The 25,604-nt window shown below is 42.9% G+C and overlaps 1 protein-coding gene across 8 annotated transcripts in view; it reads right to left on the reverse strand.

Moving 5' to 3' along the window:
* Positions 1–355: 355 nt before the first annotated feature.
* The window catches only part of triob (trio Rho guanine nucleotide exchange factor b), a 109,943-nt gene continuing 84,694 nt past the window's right edge, over positions 356–25,604 (reverse strand). For 6 of the 8 annotated variants that reach the window (XM_086310793.1, XM_086310791.1, XM_086310789.1 and 3 more), the window contains 24 exons: positions 24,826–25,078; positions 10,646–10,932; positions 10,395–10,565; positions 9,340–9,435; positions 8,864–9,012; positions 8,628–8,694; positions 8,425–8,528; positions 8,228–8,297; positions 8,042–8,131; positions 7,839–7,931; positions 7,708–7,758; positions 7,488–7,565; positions 7,038–7,229; positions 6,704–6,881; positions 5,672–6,570; positions 4,364–4,617; positions 3,994–4,241; positions 3,718–3,880; positions 3,370–3,491; positions 3,162–3,240; positions 2,496–2,696; positions 2,254–2,392; positions 1,944–2,130; positions 356–1,256 (listed from right to left, as the gene is read on the reverse strand). In XM_086310793.1, the coding sequence (XP_086166919.1) occupies positions 838–1,256; positions 1,944–2,130; positions 2,254–2,392; positions 2,496–2,696; positions 3,162–3,240; positions 3,370–3,491; positions 3,718–3,880; positions 3,994–4,241; positions 4,364–4,617; positions 5,672–6,570; positions 6,704–6,881; positions 7,038–7,229; positions 7,488–7,565; positions 7,708–7,758; positions 7,839–7,931; positions 8,042–8,131; positions 8,228–8,297; positions 8,425–8,528; positions 8,628–8,694; positions 8,864–9,012; positions 9,340–9,435; positions 10,395–10,565; positions 10,646–10,932; positions 24,826–25,078 (4,590 nt within the window). In that variant the 3' untranslated portion in view covers positions 356–837. The remainder of the gene's footprint in view (positions 1,257–1,943; positions 2,131–2,253; positions 2,393–2,495; positions 2,697–3,161; positions 3,241–3,369; positions 3,492–3,717; positions 3,881–3,993; positions 4,242–4,363; positions 4,618–5,671; positions 6,571–6,703; positions 6,882–7,037; positions 7,230–7,487; positions 7,566–7,707; positions 7,759–7,838; positions 7,932–8,041; positions 8,132–8,227; positions 8,298–8,424; positions 8,529–8,627; positions 8,695–8,863; positions 9,013–9,339; positions 9,436–10,394; positions 10,566–10,645; positions 10,933–24,825; positions 25,079–25,604) is intronic. The other 2 variants (XM_086310795.1, XM_086310790.1) reach the window with 1 other exon arrangement.

Consider the following 25,604-nt stretch of genomic DNA (forward strand, 5'->3'; position numbering starts at 1 on the left):
CAGGTAAAAATCTGAGAAGCTCTATCGGGATATTCTTTTTTGCTGAGTTGTTTTAATGCTTTGTTCAAGTTAGTTTCTCTTAGTGTCACAAACAGAAGTGATTTAACCTTTGAAACTGAAGCGGGGGAGAGTTAAGAAAAGCAAACTATTGCACTGAATGTAAGTTTCTGCAAAACGTGGTTTTGGTAGTTACATCTTGTTCCAGAATAAGAGGACCCTGCTGATGGGTGCCACTTCACCACGCAAATCTCACTTCCCTTTTTTTTTTCGTTTTTTACTTTTTCTACTCGCCAACTACCCTTTGTTTTCCAAAAGGTTATGAATAAAGACAGTTCTCCGTCTCCTCGCTGTACATTTTGTTTCATTTACAAAAAGTAATCTCTCGTTACAAAAAACATTTTCTTGTGTTCAACCGAAAGCAGCCTGAAATATTCCTATTGTACAGTATTCTTCTTTTTTTTTTTCTTTGTTTAACACTGTCCGAAACGCAAGACTCGCTCACGCTGGCTTGTTGAGAAAGCTTGGTTTTCTCCCTGCTGAGTCAAGGTTTTGAAATCTCAAATGGATTCCAAGAGTTCGCTTGTTGTGCAGGCATAGTGACGGTATGCCAGGTTTAAGGAGGGGAAGGGCTTGGGGGTTCGAAGGGTTTAATCGGCAGAGGTTAGTCAGTCGGCAGCAGCAGCAGCAGCAGGACTTTTGTGGCTTTGTGAGGGAAAAGGGGATTGTAGCAGGCGTGTCGCTGGTGGTGCTCTCAGTAGGCTTCTAACAAGGATCAAGTGAATGAAGAGCAGTAGTGGACGTAATTCCTTCTGGTCGTGTTTACCTGGTGACCTACTGTCAGGTCTGGCTGAGCAGGCGGCTGTGAAGGAAGGCCTTAATGGTGCCTATGGGCCGGACATCATTCTGGTGTTTCCGTCTCTCGATGAAAGAAATGAGCCTGGATGTGTCCAGATGTGTGCCGCAATGATTCCGAGATGGTGACAGTGCTGGTGGCTGTGTGGGATTTAAGGTTGAGTCACTGCTTGATAAACCTCGAGGCTGGAGCCAGGGCTCCTCCAGGCAGGACGCAGCAGGGGGCCGTCGCTCTGGCTCGCCCCGGAGCAGCAGGCAGATGAAGTCTCTGGCAGCTGGGCTCACACCCTGGAAGTAATCCTGAGGGAAGCTAAAGTCCAGGCGACAGATGTTCAGACACGTCTCCTCAAGGCTCTCGTCCAGGAATGGAGAGGCGCCGCTCAGAACCACATAGGTCACCACCCCTGTAAATCAACCAGTTGGTCAATCAACAGGTTATTTAGCCAAATTAAATTAACTCATTCAGCTCACTTTTAAATCCCCTTTGATAATTAATATAGCTTTATATTAAACAATCATGCACAAAAGCAGCTTCTGCAGCTGCTAAAATATTATAGCACCAAGACTACAACAATAACAATCCTCTGTTAGATAATTTGCCTGCTTGTTGAGGCTTTCACTGCATTATTGTAGGGTCTTTACCTTACAACACAAAAAAGCCTATAAATGCCATATAAACAAAACTGAACTGAATCATTCATTTTACACTGCACTCCCTTACGCTGTACTAATATATACATTTTTCTGATGAAACTCATCATCTACATACATAGCAGTAAAATATCACTTGAATTTAAATCACTGAACTTTGCATCCCCAGAGAGGCTGACTGACTGCACTGCAGAGGAAACACTTGTGTTAACGCACCTGGCTTAGAGATTGAGATGATAGTATCGCATGGGAGTATTTCTGTCTATTTTTGTGTCTTAGTCAAATATCAATAAGCAGCCTTTTGCACATACTGACAAATAAGAACAAAGGAATGTGTATTTAATACTATTACAGTGGGTTTCTGCTGCTGTGATTGTGTATTCGAGTACATAAAGGGTTCTCTAATGCAAAAATCAGCAAGATACAATTTCTCTACAGACCTAAGCTCCAGAGGTCAGACGTCAGTGAGACGGGCTGACCCAGGATCAGTTCAGGAGCAGAGAACTCTGGGCTTCCCAGAAGAGGATGGATGTAAGAGGAGGGGGGGTTCAGTTGAACAGCATCACCAAAGTCTGTCAGCTTGATCACTGGCTGGGAGGACGCATGTTCCACCACAATGTTTTCAGGCTGTAGGAGCAGGATAGGAGGATATAGGACACAATCATCAGACCTAGAGAAGCACAACAGCAGTGCAACAGCTTCCCCAAAAAAAGATTTAGATTGTAATGCTTTGTTTGTTGAACTGTTTACTTTGAGGTCAAGATGTGCTATCCTCCAGCTGTGCAGGTAATGGAGAGCTTCAAGAATATCTCTGAGGTATAAAGCAACTTTCTCCTCCGTCAGGTTGCCCCAGCTCACGATGTAGTCCAGGAATCGCCCCTGGTCTGCCCTGATAACACAAACACAACATGCATTTTATTTATTTATTTTTTTTAGAGACAAATCTAAGTATGTTTTTCAAACAGATCAGATGTCACAGTCGTTTTACTTACATCTCTAGTACCAGTACGTAGCTGCTGGCTGTCTCATACGTGTCTAGCAGCTTGACCAGATTGGGATGGTCTAGATTCTGGAGGAGTCTGATCTCCTGCAGGACCTGTTCTCGACGCAACAGCTTCTTGTTAACATGCTTTGCTGCAACTGTGCGTTTACTCCCTCTCTGGTCGCATCGCTTAGTCACTGAGAACCGACCCCTGCAAGGCAAAAATTAGTAGTTAGGAATAAGACATTTCATTTGTGACTCACTTTTTAAAAATATCCTACATCAAATTTATAAACTATAACGCCCAATCATGACTGGTGGACTTGGATGTATAATGTCAATCTACTTCTTTGTTGATTATCTATATCAGCTTGTCCAATGTACAACCTCATTTCCAAAAAAGCTTGTGACACTTTCTGAAAATGTCGTTTCTCATTGCTTAGTAAAGTTTGAACTTGTATTTGTGAATGCAGTCACAAATTGTGTTAAATGATTTGAATATTGCTGCATTCTCTAACCAGCTACTGAGGAATAAGCAACTCATTCCTCATTTAAATACCTTCACTTGTATCATCTGTCGCTACTGCTATTACTACTACTACTATATATATGAGTGCTGCTCCTAATTTATTAGCTTTGATGTGGTCGAGAAGCACTGCGTGACAGGAAAACACACCTTCCTAGTTCAGTAATCTCTGTGTACTGGGACTCAAAGCCGTTTTTCCAGAGGAGTTCGCTGCCATCGTCAGGGGTTCCTGAGACAACACAGTGAATTCACAATGATTCAAGTATCAAATGTAAAAATTATAAAATCAATGTTTTAAATGTTTCAAACACCTGCGTGGCATAATATCAAGAGACATACACAATGACAGGACTCTGACCTGACACTCTAAGACTGGCAGAAGAGGTGACAGCGCCTGCTATGTTTGTAGCAACACAGGTATACACGCCGCTGTCCTCTACAGACGCGTCCGTGATGCACAGGGACGCCTCTCCGGTCTCACTGCAGAAATGGAGAATAAAAGGAAACAAAGCATTAAGTGAAATTCACAAACTGATACTGTAATTTGCACAGAGTTATTATGACTTCATATTCTTTTTTAACAACATGAATGTGTTAACTGAGTTTGTTAGCAGCACATCTGCACCTTTACGTCACAGGCTAATGTAAGATTTGGATTTTTCTAGCTAAAAATCAATAAAAGAAATTCAAGTGAGCCCCCCCACACCTGTAGGTCATGCTGTATTGTCCGTTGTTGCTCAGAGAGTTGTTGTCAGGGCCACGCCAAGTGATGGTTGGTCGGGGGCGACCGCAAACTTTACACCTCAGAGTAACTGCATCGCCACTCTCACATGTTGCATCACTAACTGGAATGAGGAACTCTGGGGGACCTAAAAACAACAACAACAAAAACCCAGTGAAGCTTATTGTTTATCTTTTTGAATTTTTATTCCAAATGCAAGGAAAGATTTGCTCCTTGGCTGAAGCAACAACGTGCACGTACCTTCATAGATAAAGTTGGGATTCAGAAGCTGAAATGACAATTTGAAGACATAATTAGATTTCTTGCACAAATTGCAGTGGATGTCGGTGGGGTGGCGTTTAATGTGACACTTTTCTACCTTGACAGAGACTTTGTTGGCCAGGCTGTCCTGAGACTTTCGGTAGCCGTTCTCAATTTTCCTGCCCTCCTTGTCTCTTTTCTCAGACTTCCGGCGAATGCGCAGTGCTGTGTGCCACGATAATGACTTTCTAAACAAACGCAAGAACAAAAATCGAGAAGTTTCAGGTTTCACGTTTGCATAATCGTAATCACTATGACTGTCGTGTTTTCTGTGGCAACCTAAAAAGGAAGGAAGGCTGCTTATGCTTACTTTATGGTGCCTTCGGAGAGCTCGGGTGTGACTGAGGATGAAGTGTGTCCTAACACGTAGCCAGGGATCCAGCCCTCAGCCGCAGGGCAGTGCTCATTGGCTGCCCGGTACACCAGGAACATGTTCTGCTGGTTGCTTGCTAGCATTTGGACCACCTCACCCTGCACCACACTGATCTCATCCTCCTTCACTGCCACATAATCCTGAGTCACCAGCATGGTGGACACGCTGCTGCTGCTACTACTGCTTTCACTCTGTCAGGAGGAGAACACATTAAATCATGAGTTACTGCACACATTAACACACATGAAAATACATAAATGCACATATGTCTAAAAGGGAAATGTTACTTCACACCAATCAAATGGATAGTTTGATTGCAGGGAACATGTATAAAAATGAAATTGAGAATATGTTGAACGCATGCAGTGCAAAATGCTTTTTTTTTTCTTCTTTTTTTGAAAAAGCACTTGTTTGTATTTAGAGCAACGGGCTGACAAGTTAGACTGAGAAGTTACAAAAGCACAGAGCTTATGATCCCCCCGGGCAGGGATGATGAAATGAGGAACTTTATGTTTTCAAAGACAAAGACGAGTTTTCAAGAAGAGGTGCTGAAGACACTTTGAAACAAACAGGGCAGGTTGTGCAAACAAGCTTTTAGCCTTTGTGAGGTGAGAAACCATCTCACCAGATAAAAAGCCATTTCAAAAAGAAATTCTGTTGGTACTGTCAAACAAACAAGGCAGGTTGCGGAAAACAAAACGCTGTTTGTGCAATCATAAGGTTAATCTCTGTGAAGTGAGAAACCATCTTACCAGAAAAGAAACGGCTTTTTTGAAATGTGCTAATGTTTTCAAAAACCAAAGAAAAAAAAAAACGTCCCATAGCTTTTGAAAGGAGATTGGAAGTTATCACCTAACGGAAAAAAGAGATAACATGTTTTTGAAATGGCACTTGTTAATGTTTAGTAGCTACAGTTGGAAAGCAAATGCGTACTGAAGCTCAGAGAGAGTCTTGAAAAGCAGATACAAGTTTCTCTGTGACTCAGATCCACACTGTTAGTAGTTTCCGGAAAGGCAAAAAATCTCCCTCACACACACTGTCGGTGAAGTTAGTGCACTCAGATAGGTGTTATTCTTCAGTCATTCAAGTGTTTCAGCAGCAGTAGTAGTTGTTGAATTTAAAAGCCATTCTCAGAGCCAGCGGCAGGTTGACTGACTGGCAGACAGGCAGCCACTAAGGGTGAGGTTAGTGACTAGTAAGTACTCTAGGCCTCGCTGAAGCCTGGGCCTCGACTTGGCATCTTACCCCGTTGCTCTGGGTGGAGTGTATGGAGTGCTCGCTGGTGGAGGAGCAGGTGCTCATGCGATCTATGTCCTTACTGTGGCTGGAGTGGCGGTGATGAGAGGGAGTCCCGTAACTTCCTCTGCCCAGAGAGTCGCCTCCACTGCCACCATTGTCACTGGGGTAGGAGAAGGAACCTGGCCTGCTGGCAGGAGAGGGAGGCAGAGCGGGGACTATGGCCCAGAAAGCGTTGCCTTTATGAGCTGGGCTGGTGGGGACGAACGCTTCCTTTCCTCCTCCTCCTCCGGGAGTTTGAGGTAATATCAGAGGTGAAACTGTCCCAACTCGAGGGCTTTTGAGATGAAAATTCAGAGGAGCTACTGGCATCTGTGGTCTGCTGGCCATTTGATGCTTCGGCATTTCCTCTGAGCCTCCGAGAACCTGTCTGACACTGCTGTCCATACTACCTGATGGCCTGTTACTGTTATTACTGTTACTTCCATGAGGACTATCCAGCATCCTCATCTTAGGGACCTCTGAGGCTAACAGCTCTCCATTAGCTGTGTTGCCTGAACGGGGGTTAGAGGAGAGGGACTGAAGCGGCTGTGGGTGGCAGAGTGACCACATACCTGCTGATCTGTCGGGACCCTCGGGGCCCGGGGGGTGATGGTGGTGAACAGGCTGGGGGAGGCGTGAGGACGGCTGGGGGATGCGAGATGGTCGGGAGCGCGGGCCGCACAGGGAGGAGGCGCTACCCCCTGATCCTCCAGAGCTGCCTTCGCCGCCACCTCCTCCCCCCATATTGCAGGTACTGTTGGAGCTGCTGCCTCCTGGTAGACCTGCAGTACTGCTGCTGCTAGGTGGACCGCTTGGCCCACCACCTCCCACATGGTTCCTCTGATACTCTATAGGTGACGTCAAAGCTGTGGGAGCAGACAAGAGGTTTTTTTTTTTAACAACTTAATAGCCCTCTTAAACTAAAAGGACCAAGAGTGTCAAAATGTTTTATGTAAAAATGTAATTTTGTGTGTTACAGTATTCACAACAATTTCTTACCATTGAGGAAATTTCTCTGATTCTCCAGGATCTGGCTGACCTGATGGATCCAGACTTGACTGACTCCAGGACTTGGTGAATGGAAAGTGTACCTCTCCAGGTTGCCACTAGATGACCTGGAGGTCAGTGTGAACTTGCAGGGGTCATCAGCATTTTCTTCTAGACCCAACCAGCTCACCTGAAGTTATGTGGCAGGCAAGGGTAAAGAGACAAAGATAAGAAAAAATATATAGATATGAAATAAAATAGAGCAGGTTTAGCTTCATGATCAATAGGGACAATCCAAAGTAAGTCCACAGTTGGTCTCAAAGCTATTTAAGTGAGCTGTATTCACCTTAATGCTGTTCTTGAAGAGGTAGCCAGGAGTAGAGAAGCCCTTCTTTTTGTCCAGGGGTTCACTGAAGATAACTATCTGCTCAAACAGAAACACTCTCCTCTCTTTCATCCTGGATAGGAGCCCTCCGTCCTGGTCTGAAACCATGAAAGTGTCTTGGAGAAGCAATCTGCCCTGAGCCACAATTTTACCCTGAGAAACAAACAGGCAATCCAAAGAAAGTTCTAGATGGTGAAGGAGTTTTCTTAAATAGTTTTATTTTGGATAAGTTATTAGAAAAAATGAAAACACACAAAATCCGACAACAAACTAGAGCTGCAAAAACAAGCGCACACTGACACCTAGTGGCAGTTGCCTGAAGCAAGACAAAAAATGTGAAGCATTTACTCTATTGTATTATGTATTTTGGAAACATTCACACACTATCAGAGGTACCAAAGGGAGACTTACATCAAAGCCTTGAAGGCGCCCAACATTCATCATGTCATTGCAGCGTTTTGGGACCACGCACATCACTTCTACAGCTTTCTGTGGAAGAACACGAGAGAAAAAAAAAGTTAAAAACTACTTATCTAGTTATGATACTTTCACAGCATTCATTGGAAAACACAACAGATTATTATTGCTTCATTAGTTTTGTGCTGAATCCTGGGCTTTTTCTCGATTGTACCTCCAGCTCTGTGGCATCCACTCCAGCCTTCTTAGAAATTTTAAGAAGATCCTGTGAAGAAGTTAACAGAGGTAAGGAGAGAAATTCAGACTGCGTTGATCATAATTTATGTTGTACAGAAAAAGATTTACCTTCAGTAGCAGTTGGTACTTCATTATGCGCTGGACAGGTTTGATGAGTAAGTCAGTGAGTTGCAGTCTGTGTCCCAGTCGCTGCTTCAGGTCCTGAAGAAAAATAAAAATCTATCATGTCCGGGACCTGACTCATGACACGGACAATACAATACAGATAGCATGCTGTGGCTATGAGGTGCAAAATGATTAAACAATCTTACCTCAAAGTACGTATCAATATACTCCGACACGATGTGCTCAGACTTAGGCTTGTTTTGGCAGTACACAATATACATGTGCAGTCTCCGTTCCTGTATTTGCAACAAAAACAGAAAAGAATATTACAGATAAGAACATGTAATACCCTCTTTAACAAAATCATGCTGCAAAACTAGTGCATTTCTTACTTGTTTGACAAATAACGGTCCCAGCCGGTCAGGATCCTCCAAACACTTTTCAAGTTCTCCCAGGAAAAAACTGTGAATGGATACAGACATGTGATTTAACCTGCCAAGAAACAGCATGTTGACATTTTCTTTGTATAATGCTGCATATGCCCTGAAGCAGGGGCAGGTACTACAGCTGAAGGATTCTGCCAGCGTACTCTTTGTGCCAGTCATAGATCTGATGGATGTTTCCAAAAACAATCTTGTCTTTTCCTTTCATGTCATCTGGAACTCCTTCCTCTTTCATTCTGCTCATGTAGCCCTGAAAGAAAGAGCCACCCAAAGTGTAAGAAGCACAAGCAAACGCTGACCAACAACTATGTCCGAAAATTTATTTATCCAGATTGTCTTCTTTTCTTACCTCCACCACTGATCCCAGGTCTCTGACATAGTCTCTCTCAGTCTCCACCAGCTCCAGAAGTACATAACTGAGAGAAAGAACACACAGAAATTGTCACGTAAGACGAATGCAACGCTCAGCTGTGGATGAATATCAGAAATGCTCCATATAAGCACACGAATGAGGACAAACATCATTTACTGTCTGGGTTCAAGCAGCTTTTATTTATAAAAACACCAACAGGACTTATAACTCACTGTCTTCTCTTGAGGAAGCCAGATTTGCGCTCGTCCACCTCGTCGATGGGTGAGGAGGAGGAGAGGAGGGAGTTGTCGGAGGGATTGAGAGAGGGAGAGCTGCTGTCACCTTGCTCCACCAACAGAGAACTGGGACGGTCTTCCAGTGACTGAATTAAAGAATTAAGAAATTAAGAGGCAGAAAAATATGTTCCACTTACTTATCTTTATCAAAATGAAGCATAATATACGTGGAGGCCAGTCTGCATGAGTATACTGGGGATATTCGCCAGCGTGCAGTGCCCATTTGTTGGAACAGAGGACAGCTGGGATAGTTAGTCACAGTTTTGACAGATGACTTGCTGGCAATGATGCCATTCTCTGTCACTAACACCAGAAAGAAAGCGTGCGCTTGTATCTACATCTATTAAAATTGTTCTGTGTGCAAGTGGGCCTCATTTGCAAGTATTTGTGAGTGTTTATGAAATCCATCTCACCATCTTGCTCTTCACCAGTTCTTCGATGGCACTGACCAGTTCAGCCGCACTGGGTGTCTCTGAGCTACTGGGACGGCCAGACAGCCGAGATGCAGACTGAAAGAGAGAGAAGAAATGGAAGGAATAAAGAAAACTAACGGTTAATCTTCAAGACACTGTGAATGGAGAACTTTTAGGTGTTGCATGCATACAGGAGTCATACATTCTTAGAGACTTGAGCTCACCATTGTCGTGATTTGGACCTCGATATTCCACATGTCCAAATAAAGACTTGGTTTGTGTGATCTCCCTAATAAAAGGGTTAATTGGGAGCCAACTTGGAGCCAATCACAGACTATATTCTTGGGAAAACAGGGGTTATGAGGTGGGTTTAGGTCAGGGGGAAACTGTGATTGGAGTGCTCTTCAAGCACACGCGCCATAATTGGTCGAAAAAATACTCCATTGGACGGAAAGTTTGCCTCTGCTACAGAGCTTAGTCGGAGGCACAAAGGGCAGGGCGAGATTTAAACGATCCACAATGCACAACCATTTAATGTCACAGACATTTTGCTACTGCAAAGACATGTAAATGGATTCACTTCAGCAAAAAAAGAAGAAAAAAAAGAAGAAAAAACATGTAGAGGGAATTTAATTAGACAGAAAGGAAAGAAAGGAAAAATCTAGATAGGATCATTTAGAGGGTTTCACATGGACAGATAGGGAAACTGGGACAGAAGAGAAGCAGAACAGAAATCAACATAATGCTGAAGGAGGGAACATGCAACCATTAAGAAAATAGGAGAAAACAGGCAGAGTTATTAGTGCCAAAATAAAGTTAAGCTGTTATTTTAAGCTGTGAGTGGAGGAGCAAGTTAAAAATCTTGCTGCCTATGAGTCATGTGGATTAATAACAGAACAAATACAAACAGAAATAAACAAAGAAAAAGCTCAAATATTTGTCCACTTTATGCTGTTCAATCTATCTTACTGTCTCTCTTGCTGATGCACATGATGAGCTGTTGTGTGTACATCATATATTTATGACTGCGTCTCGATTGCTCTGCATGTCCCCACCTTGTCATCCTGAGAGTCGGGCTGAAGCAGGCTGTGTTGCTGAATGGCCATTGGGGGAGGCAGCGGGACAGCGTCCGCCCCCTCTTCTCCTTCCTCCTCACCGCAGCTCTGCATGCCCGATGAGGAAGACTTGGACAGGGTGCCGCTGCTCAGCCCCTCATTGCGCATACGCTGGAGAGAAATAAAGAACAAGTGGTAGTTCAGAGTCAGACATGGTCACAGTTATTCAGCATTACGGTGCGTCGTCTTACTTCTTCCAGGGTCTCATCTTGTGGAGTGGCGGCGCTGTCGTCAGAGTCCTTCTGCGAGCCGGGCATCGCGTCCATGTTCTTCCTCGTGCCATCGCGGTTCTTCTTATGCTTGTGGGCGAGCTTTTTGACGTGGCCGTCGGCTTTACCGGAGCTGAGCCGCCGAACCGGACTCGTCAGCCACTTCCTTAGTGTGTTTCCAGGACGTTTGGGACCTGGGGAGCTGTGAGGACCCAGCGTTTGGCTGGAGCCGGGCTGCAGGGCGTCATTGCTGGATACGGACAAGGTGTCTGAATGGACAGAGGAAAGAGAACGAAGCACATCCAGTGTTACTCAAACGAAACACAAAGAACATGCAACCATTAAAGAAAAAAACAAACTTTTTTCAGTTTTACACTGACTGGCAGATCTTTCAAATCAGGGACTAACAATGGACAGCTAATCCACGTGATTAATGCTATCTGATTGTGCTGTTGTGAAGGTTTGTTTACATCACACATGCTTTTACACTGGCACAAACTCGTCCTGGAATATGCAAGTATGACCCAAATCAAATCTGTCGAATTTATTGCTCATTGCAAAAATCATACATATTCATGTTAAGATGTTAAGTGTCACCAACTCATCTATTTCTGCATTAAACAAAACTCTATGCATATGTAACATAGCCTAGAGGCAGAGAGAAGAAAAAAATAAAGTCAATATATGTTAAAGATAACTGTGGATGTGTTTGTTTGTGCTCTGTGCAGGAGGCAGGATGGCCTCCTCCCCCTCTCACAGTGATGACGGTTCCTCGGGGAATCTGTAGGAGGAAAGCTCTTTTTCTTCGACTAGAAATGGAGCGGTGAGAAAATAACGCAGTATAAAGGGATGCTTGAGGCTTTGTCTGAGTACTTCAAACATACAGCCATCTGTCTGTCTCACCTGTCTCTGCTCATTTACTCTTACTTATCTCCCTCTAAGCTTAATTTGTTTGCCCTTGTATCACCCTTTATCATTCACTGCACTACCATCCTCCTCTTTAGCTTCCTTTGCTCTCGTTGAAAATGCTGATGGGAGACTCACAAGTCTGACAACTAAACAAGCTTCTGACAATCTCTGAGCAATCTCAGGATGAGGGTGGATATCCTCAAGCAGTTCAACCGAGGGTAACAACCTGATTTAAAAGTTTTTCTCGATCTGCTCATTTCATGAGAGAAAGAAAAACAAAAACCACAAGCAGTGGATACCACAGAATACATTATGTTAATTAATTGAAATTAATTACACTGCTGCACAGTTTGTCAGCCACGGTGGACATATACTGTTGGACACACTTTCATCCCAAGATTGTTTTATACTATGTTTTTTTTTCTCTATTTGGCCAAATTATTATCAATCACCATGTCAGCTACAATTTTTATGCACGACGGAGAGCTGTAGTTATAGAAAAATTATGAAAGCATCCCCAGTGCATGCAAACATCGTATAATAATAACATAAAATTAGGGATTTTAAACGATACTGTTTTTTTAATCTTAGAAATAATCTAAATGGACAAAAGTACTGGGGCCACAACACATCACACCTACAGGAGCTGTTCAGCCATGCCAAGAAGCTCCCGGTGCAATTTCTCTGCTGATGTTAATGCCAGAGGAGGCTTCAAACTTAGTTATTGAGTCAGCAATAAGTGACTGATAGAGGCTTTTACACACTATGCGCCTCAGCACTTAATGACTGCGATCTGACACTTTGTGGTTAAGCTGCTGTGGCTTCTAAATGTTTCCGCTTTACAAGCTGATCTAGGACAAAAGAGTGACTTCTTGTCGCATCCTCTTTCTGTACCACAATTCACTGAGCTCTTTAGAATGACCCATTTGTTCACATATGTGCGGTAAAGGGACAGAAAAGACCTGAATTCAAAGATTACGAGAGTGTGGGACCCAAAACTTGTTTCCATTTTCAAAGTCTCACCTTTCAGAACAATAGGGGTGGGGGAAAAAATCGATACTGTGTAGTATCGTGATATTTTGTTTGCTAATAATGTATCGATACAGGGACAGCAGAAATCGATATTTTGTTACAAACAATTTTTTCTCTGAAGTCAACATGCTCTGGAGTCAGAGCATGTTGACTTCAGAGCATGTTGACTTCAGAGCATGTTGACTTCAGAGCATGTTGACTTCAGAGCATGTTGATCCTTTTTCTGAGCAAGAATCCTGACATTCCTTCACTGTCCAAATGTGTTTAACTTTTTTTTTTGGCAGCAATAAACATGACAGTTTACTTATTTTAATTTAAGACATGTTTAATTTTAATTAAGTTTAAAACTTTTTTATTTAATGTAAAATTATAGTTTTTTTAAATTTACTTTCAAATTCTTCAGTTGCTGAAGGGGCTGCATAGTTTTCATAAATTGCATAGTTCAGAATAGCTATAATTGTACCAGATGGTTGCATTCAGTTAAGTTGGACTAGACTGTAATACAAACCGTTCAAGTTTGTCAACAATAAAACTGACTGAAATGAGAGAAAGACTGAGTGTGAGACTTTGATATTAGATAAAATGAATATTGATAAACTTTACCTTTATGTGCAGAATTTAAATATCGCAAAATATTTTAAAAAATCGCAATAATATCGTATCGTGCGTTAAGTATTCTGATAATATCGTATCGCGAGTTGTATGCTGATTCCCACCTCTACAGAACAATGCCTCATTTCTTCATGCTTTTATCACTGCCAATTTAGACTAATAAACAGCACTTATTCTTTTTTTTGTTGAATTTAGAAAACAAGCAAACAAACGAACAAACAAAATGAACTACAGTGACACTGCACTGGCTCTCTGTACCTTATAGAACCCGTTTGTTTCGTTCCCCTCTACATGAGAGACTTCATTTCCTTTTATGTTTCAGCCAGATCACTGCTGGTCCATCACTGCTTTTCAGCAGTGAAACCACCTACTGATTTAACCCCTCATACAGGCTTTCAGTATATTTCAAAAAACAATTTAACACCGGTCTGTTAAATGAAGCGCTTGTTATATTATACCCATAGTTTTATTCATGTTAAAGTCTTTGTTTTAAATCCTATTTTGCCCTCTGTTTTTATTACACTGATTTCTTTAGATTAGAGAGATTAGATAGAACTTTATTAATCCCTCGGGTGGGTTCCTCTGGGAAATTCGATTTCCAAAAAAGCACAGCACCGACAGAAGTTACAGAATATTTATATATATATATATATATATATATATATATATATATATATATATATATATATATATATAGATAGATATATAGATATATATATATATACAGAGACAATATAAATAAAATATACAAAGGGGATAAATAGAATAAATAGGAATAAAAAATAAAAATACAAGTGAATTGCACATTTCAAGTATTGAGTCTATTGCACCGTTGACTATTTACAAAAGTATTGCACAAGGTATTGCACAGTGAGGTGCAGAGGCACTACAGCTTAGTTGTTCCCTCCTTTGTCCTCCTGTTTCCCCTCCCTCTCCCCTCCAGAGAGGAGTTAAACAGTCTGATGGCGTGTGGGACAAAGGAGTTTTTAAGTCTGTTAGTTCTTGTCTTGGGGAGAAGCAACCTGTCACTGAACAGACTCTTCTGATTGTTTATGGCCGTGTGCAGAGGATGCCTGGCATTGTCCATAATGTCCATCAGTTTCTTTAATGTCCTTTTCTCTGCCACTGTCACCAGAGTGTCCAGCTTCATGCCGACCACAGAGCTAGCCCTCCTGATCAGTTTCTCCAGCCTGGATGAGTCCTTCTTTGCTGTGCTGCTCCCCCAGCACACCACAGCATAGAAAAGTACTCCAGCAACCACCGACTGGTAAAACATCCTCAGGAGCTTCCTGCAGATGTTAAAAGACCTCAGCCTCCTGAGGAAGTACAGTCGGCTTTGGGCTTTTTTATACAGGTGCTCTGTGTTGCATGACCAGTCCAGTTTATTGTCCACCCACAGCCCGAGGTATTTGTACTTGTTGACCACCTCCACCTCCTCCCCCTCTATCTGAACCGGCAGTGGACCTGCTCTAGACCTCCCGAAGTCCACAACCAGTTCCTTAGTCTTTGAGGTGTTGAGTTGCAGGTGGTTTGTGTGACTCCATGCGACAAAGTTCCTCACCAGACTTCTGTACTCCTCTTCCTGATCATCCCAGATACACCCCATGATGGCCGTGTCGTCTGCAAACTTCTGAATGTGGCATAATTCAGAGTTGTAGCAGAAGTCAGAGGTGTACAGGGTGAAGAGAAGAGGGGACAGCACAGTTCCCTGTGGTGCTCCTGTGCTGCTGACCACAGTGTCAGACGTGATGTCCTTCAGCCTGACGTACTGTGGTCTGTCGGTGAAGTAGTCGGAGATCCAAGCGACCAGGCAGGGGTCCACCTCCATCCTGTTCAGTTTTTCCTGAAGCATACAGGGCCGGATGGTATTAAAGGCACTGGAAAAGTCAAGAAACAGGATCCTGACCGTGCCTTTTCCCCCATCCAGGTGTGAGTGGGCTCTGTGTAGGAGGTACAGGATGGCATCCTCCACTCCGACACCCACCTTGTATGCAAACTGTAGTGGGTCCTGAGCATGTTGTACCTGTGGTCGGAGGAGGTTGAGGAAGAGCCGCTCTAGAGTCTTCATAAGATGTGACGTCAGTGCCACCGGTCGGAAGTCATTCAGCTCATTGGGCCGGTTCTTTTTGGGGACCGGGACGATGCAGGATGTCTTCCATAGGGCGGGCACTCTCCCCAGTCGCAGACTGAGGTTGAAGACTCGTTGTAGCGGCTCCCCAAGTTCAGCAACACATGCCTTAAGCATCCTAGGACACACCTTGTCTGGGCCTGCTGCCTTTCTGGGGCGAAGCTTCCTCAGTTGCCTCCTGACCTGATCCACTGTGACACTGGGAGATGTTTGGGAGGAGGGGAGGGGGGGAGATGTCTTGCTGCTGAGAGAGGGATTGGAGGAGGGGGGTGTCATGGTGTCAGGAAGGGGGGGAAGCGAGGGAGGTAGGAGAGTGGGGATTGGACTCTGTAGTGAAGGTGAGGGTGAGGGTGAGGGTGGGGGGGTTGTGGGCTGGTCAAACCTGTTGAAGAAGTTGTTGAGTTCGTTTGCCTTCTCCACAGTCCCCCCCACTGTGCTTTTCTTGGTGTTGTGGCCTGTGATGGTTTTCACACCATTCCAGACCTCCCTCATATTGTTCCTCTCCAACTTCTGCTCCACCTTCCTCCTGTAGGTGTCCTTTGCTTCCCTCGGGCAGCGTTTCACCTCCCGCTGTGCTGCTTTCATCTCCTCCTTCACTTTGCTCCTGAAAGCCTTCTTCTTCATGTTGAGGACAGCTTTGACTTCCTGTGTTACCCACGGTTTGTTATTAGGATAATACCGTACCGTCTTAGCAGGGGCGACCGTGTCCACACAAAAGTTGAGATAGTCTGTAAGACAGTGTGTCGGAGGGATGTAAACACACACACAGATCACATGACTGAACTCCCGAGGTAGATAATATGGCCGCAAGCTAACAGCTTGCAGCTCCAGGTCCGGACGGCATACCGAAACTTTAACGGAGACGTGTCCAGGGTTACAGTATCTGTTGTTAACGTAGACAATGAGTCCCCCACCTCTGCTTTTTCCGCTGGCCTGCGTGTCCCTATCGGCTCTCACGGATGTGAAACCGCATAGGTCTACGTTAGCCTGCGGCGTTAGCTCGGTTAGCCACGTCTCCGTGAAGATAAACAAGCTGCACTCACGGTATAGTCTGTGGTTGTTCAGAGCGCACAGTTCGTCAATCTTATTCTGTAGCGAGTTCACGTTGCCCATGATCACTGTCGGGATTGATGGTTTGAATCGCCTCCGGTGATCCGCTCTCCTCGCTCCAGCTCCAGCTTAAAGATCCTTGCTGTTAATACAGCGAGTTAAATTAAAGGCCGTTTCTTGATACAGGCGGTGATGACCTTTTCATTGTGGACACGACTTCCAGTGAGGAAGTGACTGCAAAAATATGTTTATTCATACAGGGGCGATGAGTCAGGACAACACACTCTCCTCCTACATCACTCTGCTTTAAATTGTTTGCATGAAAACACGATGAGCTTGAAAACAAACATCCAGAAAGGAGAACAGAGAGATGTTTTTCATCTTTTAGAAGTTATCTAGGTTTTACAGCTAGACTAAAGGCAAGGTTTAAAATACTCAAATTCAGTCATTAGAGCATTTAAAAAAGTGCAGCTGCAAAAGATTAAGGCACACGCCTGAGCCGAACGGCTTTTATGAATAGCAGGTGTGGAATTTCTGCCGTTCTTCATTGGACGATTTCACCCAGCCTGACTTAATGCAGCAACATGTGAATGTGTGGCCGTCATTAAGCCTCCAGAAGACTTTTCTTCTTACTTATAGAATGTGTTCTTACGTCACATGCAAAGGAATGAAGACAGCTCGGTTCCTCAACAACAAGAATCTCCCACATCAGGCACTGCAAAGGCTTTAAATCCATCTTTACTAAGATTCCTCGCACCATCTTCTTCTCACGGTAAAAATCTTTCAATATGGTGCACTTTGATGGCACAGAAATGAGAACACATGTTTTTTACAGGTTGCTTTCATTCTGTTCAAACATCTTGAAGGGATGGGAAGGGGAAACTTGGGACGCTTTGCAAATCAATATTTTCCACCCAAACACTCTATTTAAAGACAACAGGGGGTGTCGAAGATTTGTGTGTTTTGCTTGAGGGCAACTTCATCGCTTTTGTTGGCTCAAAAGTTTTACGTGCAACCTCGCTGGTTAGAGCAGATTTGTGGGGGAGCTTTGTAAAATGCTCTCCTCTAACAGATCCCCTGCAGTACTAAATGAAAACCAGTCACAATTGCTGGTTACAGTACTACCCTGGAATTTTTTAGTCACGGGTGCATTCACAGATCCTGTTTAAGGCTGTAATTCTGATGACTCAGAATACCTTTGTTGGTCTCCGAGGATTCCAAATCCCTCACTTATGAGTTCTGAATCCTTCCCCAAATCATGTTTACATTTTATCCACTATTCATGCTAAACGTTAAAACTACAGGTGCTGACTAGACCTTTGATTTATTAGTGTTTAATATCAGGAAGAGTGTAGGTAAATACCTGCATTAGACAACTGTTGTTCACTAATGGGAACCAGATGAGTCTTTGATACATGTTCACCCAGACTGATAAACTGTAGCAGTTAAATCAAATTTAACCCAAGCTAAAGTGATTAAGGTAACCGCTAAAATGATCACTGAACTGAGAGACCACACTGATCAGCTCCAGCACTTAGGTGAAAACTGCTGCTTTCACTAGGAAAGCACAGAGAATAATAATAATGGATTGGATTTATATAGCGCTTTTCAAGGCACCCAAAGCACTTTACAATGCCACTATTCATTCACTCTCACATTCATACACTGGTGGAGGCAGCTACAGTTGTAACCACAGACTGACAGAAGCGAGGCTGCCATTTCGCGCCATCGGCCCCTCTGGCCAACACCAGTAGGCAAGTAGGGTAAAGTGTCTTGCCCAGGGACACAACGACCAGGACAGAGAGCCCAGGGATCGAACCGGCGACCTTCCGGTTACAGATGCGAGTCCCAACCCCCTGAGCCACGGTTGCCCAGTGAGGACTTCTCATGAAGAGCAAATGGACTGTGGTTCCTGCAGACATGTGGTGGTTAACAAGCATGAGGTACAGCTACTTGTTTCATAGCCTCACCTTGATGTAATTCAAATAATAGCAAAAAATACTACTTTATAAAACAGTAGCAGTGAGGTAAAACTGTCTTCATAACTGCACTGGAATTTTATAGGTTTGCATATACATAAGCAGAGAATGGAATGTGCTGGTTATTTATTGTGATCAATATGCAGATATACAGTGTGCAAGATATTGTTTACATAAGTAGTAAGTGTGACGCTGTTGATTTTTCACTAGTCCCACCTGTCTCATGCTTAAAAATCTTCAAGCTTTGGCTTGATAAGTGTTAAGTGGCAAACTGAAGATGTTGATCTAACAGGAGTGTAAATGAAAGTGTGAGACACCTCTCGAACAGCTGGTCAGCCTCTCGCTCGTGGGGAAACAAACAGAGGGAAGTGGCAATTTGTTTGAAGCCTTCTTTTTAATTTTATTCTTTTACTGGCAATTATATTTAAATCCATCCATCCATCCATTCGCTTCCGCTTCTCCTTTTTCAGTGTCGCGGGGGGCGCTGGAGCCTATCCCAGCTGTCATAGGGCGAGAGGCGGGGTACACTCTGGACAGGTCGCCAGTCTGTCGCAGGGCCAACACACAGGGACAGACAACCATTCGCACTCACATTCACTCGCACATTCACACCTAGTGGCAATTTGGATTATCCAATTAACCTACCCCCACAAACTGCATGTCTTTGGAAGGTGGGAGGAAGCCGGAGTACCCGGAGGGAACCCACAAAGACACGGGGAGAACATGCTCCACACAGAAAGACCCCGGCCTGATGGTGGAATTGAACTCAGGACCTTCTTGCTGTGCGGCAACAGTGCTAACCACCGTGCCTATATATATATTTAAATCACAGAAATAAATCATGTTTTTTGTTCAAATGAGCTATAACTGCATGAACTGTATTATAGGCATCATCCTTGAAGACCTTTCAATTTTGCTGCTAAAAATAACACAGAATGTTCTACTGGCAGCGGGAGCAACAGTGTCTGCTTTAAAGAAGTTTGAGTTTTTCTATAACTTACATTTAGATATTTTTTCTTTATTGTATTATCATTAATTTTATTTTTGGATTTTAAAACGTACTCTTTTACAAAAAAAGCTGAAAAAAAATCTGGTTTAGCAGTTACAAGTTTGATTAATTGCTGACTTCTTAGAACAGTAAATGGCCTGTATTTGTATAGCGCTCTACTAGTCCCTAAGGACCCCAAAGCGCTTTACATATCCAGTCATCCACCCATTCACACACACATTCACACACTGGTGATGGAAAGCTACATTGTAGCCACAGCCACCCTGGGGCGCACTGAGAACAGTCCAGCCTGCAGGCTCATCCTTAGATACAGAAACAGGAATTCAGTTTCTTATTTGCCTAATAAATAACATAATAATATATAATAATATTTTTTTGCAGGTGGTCTAATAAATTGGTTAGGAAGTATACGTACATAGATGAGAAAAACTTAAAATGTATTCTACTTTCTTCATAATTCTGGCTAAACATACAAAACAACAGTACTTGTGATAGACTTCTCAATACCCACCAGATGTTCTAATACTACTTAAGCATTATGTGATTTATCAGCAAGCTTCCGACACAATGTGACAACTCAGTCGATGCTCCTTTACACTGCTGCAAAGAACATGCTAGATTTACAACTTTATGTGTGTTCTTGTGTCTCTAAGAATAAAAGTGGGGTAGGTGGAGGGGCTTTTGTACAACTGCAGTGATCCAAAAAAGCGCTGTTCAACAGAAGCATGCCTGGGATTCCAGAGGTGTCACCAGGGGAGCATCTTTCATGTGCCCTAATCTTGCCAAGAAGAACCAAAACAAACACACAAAGCCATAAACATCAGTTGGTGTGGCTGGGAACGTGCTTTTAGGGGCGGAGGTGCAGCGTGTGGGGAGAGCTCCAGGGGATTTTGGTAGATGATCTGAAAAAATGTGTACAACGCTAGAGAGGGCTTGCCACCAACAGCCACATTTAGGGAAGGGAGTGGTAATGGGATGAGAGACCACCCAGTGCACATTCTGGCAGAACTAGTGCATATTTGGGTGATTTGTAATGGTTTATCACACTGTATCTAACAGACACCTGTGAAAACATTAAAAAGGAAAGGGATTCCATTGTTTAAGAGTCCTCATTCTCCCCTTCTCGTCAGTTTGACCTCAACAACACCCTCTGTCCATCTGTGAGCCCAACCTGGATTTCAACAGGAACGAAGACATAATCTTATCCTGGTGATTTTAGTGAATTTTAATATTTCATTATGTAACGATGCATTCACCAAATTACTTTTGCAGCTATAATGCCACCACATGATCGACAGATGAACTGTGAAATTGCAGCACAAAGCCCGTACAAAAATAGCTGATGCAAACCCAGCAAATAAGGACAAGCTGTCAAAACGACAAATGTAGAGTTGCAGTTGTTTCTTGCACAGCTGGAGCTTCAATGTCGCACTTTAGAGCAAAAAAAGACCCGTTTTAATGTCATAAGACCAGAAGCATAGTCTAATTGAGATCCTAATGTTATGCTTTCGTTACATTTTCACCAGAGGAACAAACAATAGCAGCAAGCCGCTAAACCAGAACAACTTAGCGCAACTTATCATTTGTGTTTTCCCAAGCACACTGCATAAGAAGCAAATCTAGCATTAACAGGATAAGAGGAAGCAATTTACTTTTGTCCTACACATGGCACCTACCCAGATCCAACAGCCAGAACTTGCAGTTGTCAGAGTGTTCTCCCTGCGCCGAATCCACAGAGTAAAAAGGGTTCAAAGACACTAAAGATTCAATTCCACGGGCCATGCTAGTGGAATATAAAACTCTGACTTGAAATATTTCCTTAGAGCATCTCCAAAGGTATGCCAAATGGCTTTAAGATCCTTTGAAAAAATCCCAGAATCTTTATAAATAACAATAAACCTGCAGTAACTACGTCGCTGAAATTCCAGGGAAAGTGTGAAGTCCAGTGTGAGAGAAAAGCAAAAGTCAAATGCAGCATTAGAGAGTAGGATGTTTTCTCTCTCTTTCTTTGTATCTCCATCCCTCCCTCTCTCCCTCCCTCACGAGTGGGCTGCTGTGAGGATATTGGGCAAACCTCCACTGTGCCTCTCTCGTTCCAAGGGGACGTCTGGAAACAGGCAGCATTTCTACCGTATTACCCTTTGTAGAAGCACCCACTCAGTTTGTGTGGGCGGGTGCATATTTTACAGGCATTAGGTCGCATACAACTTGTGCAGTATGCTTGGAACAAATATAGATTTGGTTATAAAATCGAACACAAATGAACAGCATAAAGCTTGGTTTAAAAAAGGAATATGTTTTCTATTAAGTTGTTCATCAAAAGTGTTGCGCGCACATTTCAGATTTTCTTTTTACATTTATTTAGTTTCTGAATGGCACTACTGACTATTTATCCAACACATAACTCTGTTTTTGGAGCGTCTTCATCTGAAACTGTGCTCTGTGCAGCCTTGAGCAGTTATGCAAGCTAGTCGCACAAAGACCTGCCTGTTTAACTATGAGTGTGTGTTTATGTGTATCTCTTTGGGCTTTAAACACACTCTCTGCTGTTAGGGCACACACAGGCACACACAGGCACACACAGGCACTCCGAGTGCTTATTCAATCAAATTAAGTTTCATTAAGTGGGTACTTTTGTATTTATTCCATCGCGAGGGGCAGTGCAGTCCACCTGCATGTCTGACAAATCTGTGATATTACATAGCAGGGACGCGCAGGCTTGTGCAACTGTCAGCAATTGGATCAGAGCCAGAAAAACAAAAGAAACATATCATAAATCTGAATAACTGAAACTGCCAAGTGTACATTTTGTGGCTTAATTCATCTGCATGTGAAGCCTTCTATGGTACTCTGTCCCCTCAGATGCCTCAAACTGCCAGGAATTCTTAGTGGTGAGAAATTGCAGCTGTAGTCACTGGTTGTCTGCGAGGCTTCACCTCAGTTTATTTTTGTCACTGAACTGTTTGTTTCTTTTGGAGGATTTATAATGGCATTTTTCCTGAAAAATGATATGGCTTACTACCTTGCTAGAATTAACTGAAACCTTAAAAAGACTGAATCAGGAGTGTCAAAAATAACCCCAAAGCCTGAGGGCCAAAATCGGCCTTGCAAAGACTCTATTCTGGCCCCGTAACCGGCTTTGAAAAGTGTGAAGGAGGACACAGATTTTGGACTTTTACTACAAGCAAACACCTCTCCCACCATCATTCATAGTACACCGAAGTCATTACGTAATAGAAAAGCAATTAAATGACTGAAAATGTTCCATTTTTTCAATATACATTCTATAGAAATTTTAGGATTTCAATGTGCTACCAGAAATTTTACACACTTAAGACCCAAAGAGTCATGTTGACGGATTTCTTTTTTAATTTCTAAATTAAAGTTTTAACAGAGAGTTATGCTTCTTTGACTTTTTACTTAAGCTCAAAGTGGAGTGTAGGAGGCCCACGATGTAAAATGTGTTTGACATTCCTGCTCAAAATAGTCTTGAAAACTCAAGGTTTCGACGAGCATAAGCTGATGATTAAATAAAATGCCTCCAAAGAACACTGGATGAAATGTCAGGGTGAATATCTATACACATTTTTACCTTTAACGTACAGTCTATGATTGTGAGACATGACAAGAAAAATGGGAGATTTCCTGGACGACCACCCTAATCCCCTAAACTTTCACCCTTCCACCACTTTGGACAAAGCGGCATCCACGGTTGGTCTGTAAATAAAAAAAGGCTGACAAAAACTGCACAAAAAGCTTTTTTCCCCCTTTTTTGTCATCCTTGTCTCCCTCCTCTTGAGCAGCAGCCTTTCTGACGAGAGTAACCCCTGCAGAGAAAGGCTCCTTTTCATCACCCCCTCTGACCGCACAAACACACAGTGACAAACGGACAAGAAACACGAGTCCCAGTAAACGAAGTAAGGATGACAAACAAAGAGCTGGAGTTGAAAGCGTAAAATAATTGGTTGGAAAATTGTAGCTTTCTTCTCGTGGCGGTCTAGTAAATCATTCAGCTAATGCCAAAATTGTTAGTTCCTGTATTCACCATCCAAGCATTCTTTAATTTTAAATGCAGACCTTTCTCGTACTGACTACAAAGACGCTGCCAGCAAAATATTTGTATGCTATATCACCATAGAAACAAGCAGTCCACCTCTCACCCACTCTTCCAGATTAAAAAGAGAAAGGCACAAGCAGAAACTTCTCTCAAGACATGATGACAGCAGCTCATAACTCCAACTGGCTACGTGAAATTTGATCACAGCTTGGATTATGAGTGTTTTGGTCAATAGAACAACAGTTCACAGCAATAACTAGACAACCCTATGATATATTCACATAAGAAAAAAAATGAATATAAAGCATCTAGCTAAGCCAGCTACAAGTCACTGTGTGACTAATTAAACTAAAAGCATGCATGTTTTACAGCAATGCAGCATTAGCATTGGTGGAAAGTCCTTAAGCAAAATTATGTGCTACAGTACAGTTCTGAGGAATATGTTCTGCTTTCCTTTAGGCTATATGGTAGTATCGAAAACTCTGAATTAGTGCCACTTTTGCCAACAGCAAAATGTAATTTATGCTAAGGTAAGAGTAGGGCCACTCCAATTGATGAGCACTTCTTTTTTGGTGCTACAAGTATAATTAAATATTAATAACTTGTAAGGATAGTGGGATTCATTGTGTGTGTCATTTTTTGCTGCAGACCTACAAGCCCCTACTTCAGGAAAAAAATATTTTATTTTAGAACCATCTGGCTATAGGTGTATTTTTGGATCTAATACCTTCAGAGGAAGTACCTCCTTCTCTGTGTGCCTGCACAATCCCGGCCACAATCCCTCATCAGTGTTGAGACTTCGAGTTTTTATGTCCTTTGCCCAACTTCACGTGTTAGATAATGCTTCAAATAACAACCCAAATAAGTTCCTGGAAGTCTTCCATGGCGAGTGCTGAATGACTAGACTTAGTTTGAGAAGGGCTTTGGTGTTAATACATACAGATTGAGAAAATCCATTTGAAATGTGTTTTTTTTCTGCCAAAATATGTCAGGTATAAGAGCAAAGGCACCAACACAAGGACAAAATCAGGTTTTCTGACAGTAATAACATCTGTCAATGGTAAAATTGTTAATGAAAAAAGTTTAAAAAAAGAGTCTAATGAAAAAAAAACTGCTGTGCTTCAAGTGGGCCTTCCACAGTTGCATAGCAACACCTAGAAATACATGTCTGTGTTCCCCGAAGCAGCTGTTTAATGGAAAGTGAAGGCTCTACGGGTCATCGATGTTGTATTTGCAAACAGGAACCGAATCCGATATGTCCATGCTCGTGCATGTATGCAACGAGCAGCTGTTTTTAAGTGTTCAGATGTGCTTCGTGAAAAAACAAACATCAAAAAACATCATTCAGTGCACCTGTAATAAGCCAAGAAATTATTCTCCTCCTACCTTTGTGGTTGAAGAGGCCCTCCATCTCCATGGAGGACCTGGAGTGAGCGATGCAGAGCATGGAGCAGGGCACAATGCCCTCCTGGGCTGGCGAGCGATCCGTGGTCCGGACCAAGCACCAGTCCGGCTTGTCGTGCAGTCGCTCCAAAACCTCAACAGTCTGGCCGCGGCGGACTGTCAGCTCCCCGTTGCTTCCGCCGTTACTGGCCACAAAGTCGTGTATGACCACTGTGAGTTCACAGCCACCAGAGAGCTGGAAGGGAAACAACAGTACTCTGAATGTTTTTTCAAGAGGATAACCTCCATATTAATAGGTATTAGGCTAGTGTGTAGAAAAATTTCCAAACAATCCATTATTGCCTCATTGTGTTCCCTTAGAATATACATAAACATTTCTGAGTAGTTTTCTGCATTTTATTAATCTTATCACCAACACTTGCTCGATGTTAAATAATAACCCTGCAATAAAACTTTCCCTGGCAATTAATTAATAACTGTAAAGCAGATGTGCCCACACAATATCATGTGCTAACAGCACAGGGACTCAAGAAGCTCTGTACAGTGTAAGAATGAACCGGTGACTCATCCAAGCTCAACCGAATAAAACGTCATTCTGACGACGTGATCGTCTATGAAAGGAAAGGCAATTTTAGGTAGAGGTGGAGCGAGTCGGGATTAGTCATTTTTCTCACTGGTTATTTTAAAAGGTTTGTCCTTTTAACATGTGAGTGAAAAAGCAGCTGCTAGTCGCTAATGATGCTTTGATCTGTTGTGGAGGC

Source organism: Aulonocara sp. 'chitande type north' Nkhata Bay, linkage group LG11 (assembly GCF_057382095.1).
Source record: "Aulonocara sp. 'chitande type north' Nkhata Bay isolate Kocher_YH1m ecotype deep benthic linkage group LG11, A_spYH_male_GT1.1, whole genome shotgun sequence".
Taxonomy (NCBI): domain Eukaryota; kingdom Metazoa; phylum Chordata; class Actinopteri; order Cichliformes; family Cichlidae; genus Aulonocara; species Aulonocara sp. 'chitande type north' Nkhata Bay.